General features: G+C 47.0%; 1 protein-coding gene across 3 annotated transcripts in view; it reads left to right on the top strand.

Moving 5' to 3' along the window:
- The window catches only part of KDM2B (lysine demethylase 2B), a 25,332-nt gene extending 23,265 nt beyond the window's left edge, over positions 1 to 2,067 (top strand). For 2 of the 3 annotated variants that reach the window (XM_023733826.1, XM_023733828.1), the window contains exons 11-12: positions 1,266 to 1,458; positions 1,565 to 2,067. In XM_023733826.1, coding sequence (XP_023589594.1) covers positions 1,266 to 1,447 — 182 coding nt within the window. In that variant the 3' untranslated portion in view covers positions 1,448 to 1,458; positions 1,565 to 2,067. The remainder of the gene's footprint in view (positions 1 to 1,265; positions 1,459 to 1,564) is intronic. The other variant, XM_023733827.1, reaches the window with a different exon arrangement.
- The last annotated feature ends 6 nt before the right edge of the window (positions 2,068 to 2,073 follow it).

The following is a 2,073-nucleotide window of genomic DNA, read 5'->3' as shown; positions in this document are numbered from 1 at the left end:
TTTTTGTTAAGTTGTAGGATTTGTTATCTTTTGAAGCATCTGTTTTTGTCTGCGTCCTTTGTCCATTTTTCCTTCTTCTGTTAACTTGTCTAACTGGCCAGTCATCATTGGTCAGTGGCTACGGGTATTATTCAGTTTTCCACCATTATTTGTTCCAAGTTTATGAAATCCTGCTGCCGTTATGAGACTGTGTTACATTTACAGTGTCTGAAATTTACATTCAAGAATGGGCGAGTTTCTGTGCAGAGATTTTGTGCAGACCTGAGGAGATGGCTTGAAAGGGGCTGATTTTACAAAGCGGCTAGTTTATTAGTGACTGGGGTGGGGCTGTGACTTGTACTTCGTCACACCAGCCACCTGCTGACCTGCAGGGACTCTGAAGACACTTAGATAGCACAGGCTTCTTACCCGTTATCACAGTTTGCCTTGCTGTTCCTGTTCCTGCTCCGTTTAGTAGAAATGATGATAAGCAAAGGCCTCACAATACCACCAAGAGGATGTTAGAAATCACTAGTCCTTCCCAGAGCGGTGACTGCAAGTCTCAGTTGGATGCTGACTGGCATTTCAGCCAGTTGACTGGATTCAGGTCTAAGAGTATGACAGAAGAAAAGTACAAGTTGATGGAAGCCCACAGTCAGAGTGAGCCCACAGGTGAGGGGCCACTGGAGGAGTCTGCATTCTATCCTGCTCTCAGTAGACAGAGCCTCTCCAGCCCTCCAGCACGTTGGCCTTCTGCTTAGGATCCAGGTAGAACATCCAGGAATGGGGTCAGGAGAAAACGCCCCTGGGCTCGAAAGTGTGATGCGAGGACAGGGTCCTAGATGCCCCTGCAGCGGTTCTGACCGAGCCATTCTCTCGGGGGATTTATCTGCAGGAAATCAGCAGCTAAGTGTGCAGTGATGCACATAGAGACATGTGCATCAGCAGTATAGCAACTGGAAAAGCAAGCTGTTTAACCACATACCATGTGATCCTGTCTTTGTTTTAAAAAAAACAAAACATAGGTAGGGAGACCTGTGTATAAAACGTGGTTTTCACTTATAGCCGTCTGGATGCTCTTCAGGCGTGTCCTAGGCTTTATAACTGGTAGATGGAACCACTCCTGTTTGGAGAAGAGAGCTTTTAAACACCCACAGTTTTCTTGAGGGCATCAGGGGCTTGGATGCTTCAGAGCTCTGTCCTGTTCTCTATCGCTGAGCGCCTGGGATTTGGGGGCCTCTGGGCTCCGCACTGTCTCATCGCTCATTGTTTCCTTGTCCCTGCAGACTGCAATAAGGTCACTGATCAGTGCCTGTCCTTCTTCAAACGCTGTGGAAATATCTGTCATATTGACCTAAGGTACTGCAAGCAAGTCACCAAGGAAGGCTGTGAGCAGTTCATAGCTGAAATGTCTGTGAGCGTCCAGTTTGGGCAAGTGGAAGAAAAACTCCTGCAAAAACTGAGTTAGTCCAAGGTCAAGTATGTAAATACTGGGCGGGTGTGGGGAGGGAGATGGTGCGGGATGGGGAAAGACTTTACAAAAGAAATAAGGGATTTTATTTTCAATTTCGAACTTGGACAACAGACCACGGGACGATTCCATTTTGCAAGTCTTGCCAAGGAAAAAGCTGTCCCACCAGCCATTTCTGGAATGAGTGAGCCAGACCCTTTCCTTGGGTCTTTCTGAACCGTGACTGCACTGCTTTCTGGACCATTTCTGTGGCAGCCCTGAGCGAGAAGACCTTCCCATCGGTGGGGTATGGGGCCTGGAGGACTTCTCTTATTTCAGCCTGAGTTTGGGCGTTTTGGTGGTGGCGTCTGGTTTTCTGTTTGTGAACACCTCATTCCCGACAGCTCCGAGGCTCCTGGCGTCCTCATAAAGTGGACCACGCACCACTTCTCTGCCGCAGTCTCAACGCATTTTTTTCTGTTTGGTTTTGTTACATCTTACATTATGCAGAACTATTTTTGTACAAATTGTTAAAAGTTATTTATGCAAGGTTTGAATGCATAGCAGTGTTTTTATTGTTTTGAGATTGCCAGCCTTCGTGGTTTCCTCAAGGTAGGAGAGAGCTTCACCTGAACTTCATCAAC

Source organism: Trichechus manatus, unplaced genomic scaffold, assembly GCF_000243295.1.
Source record: "Trichechus manatus latirostris isolate Lorelei unplaced genomic scaffold, TriManLat1.0 scaffold00061, whole genome shotgun sequence".
Taxonomy (NCBI): Eukaryota; Metazoa; Chordata; class Mammalia; order Sirenia; family Trichechidae; genus Trichechus; species Trichechus manatus.
Note: the sequence above shows the minus strand (reverse complement) of the source record. Positions and strands in the feature narration are given on the sequence as shown.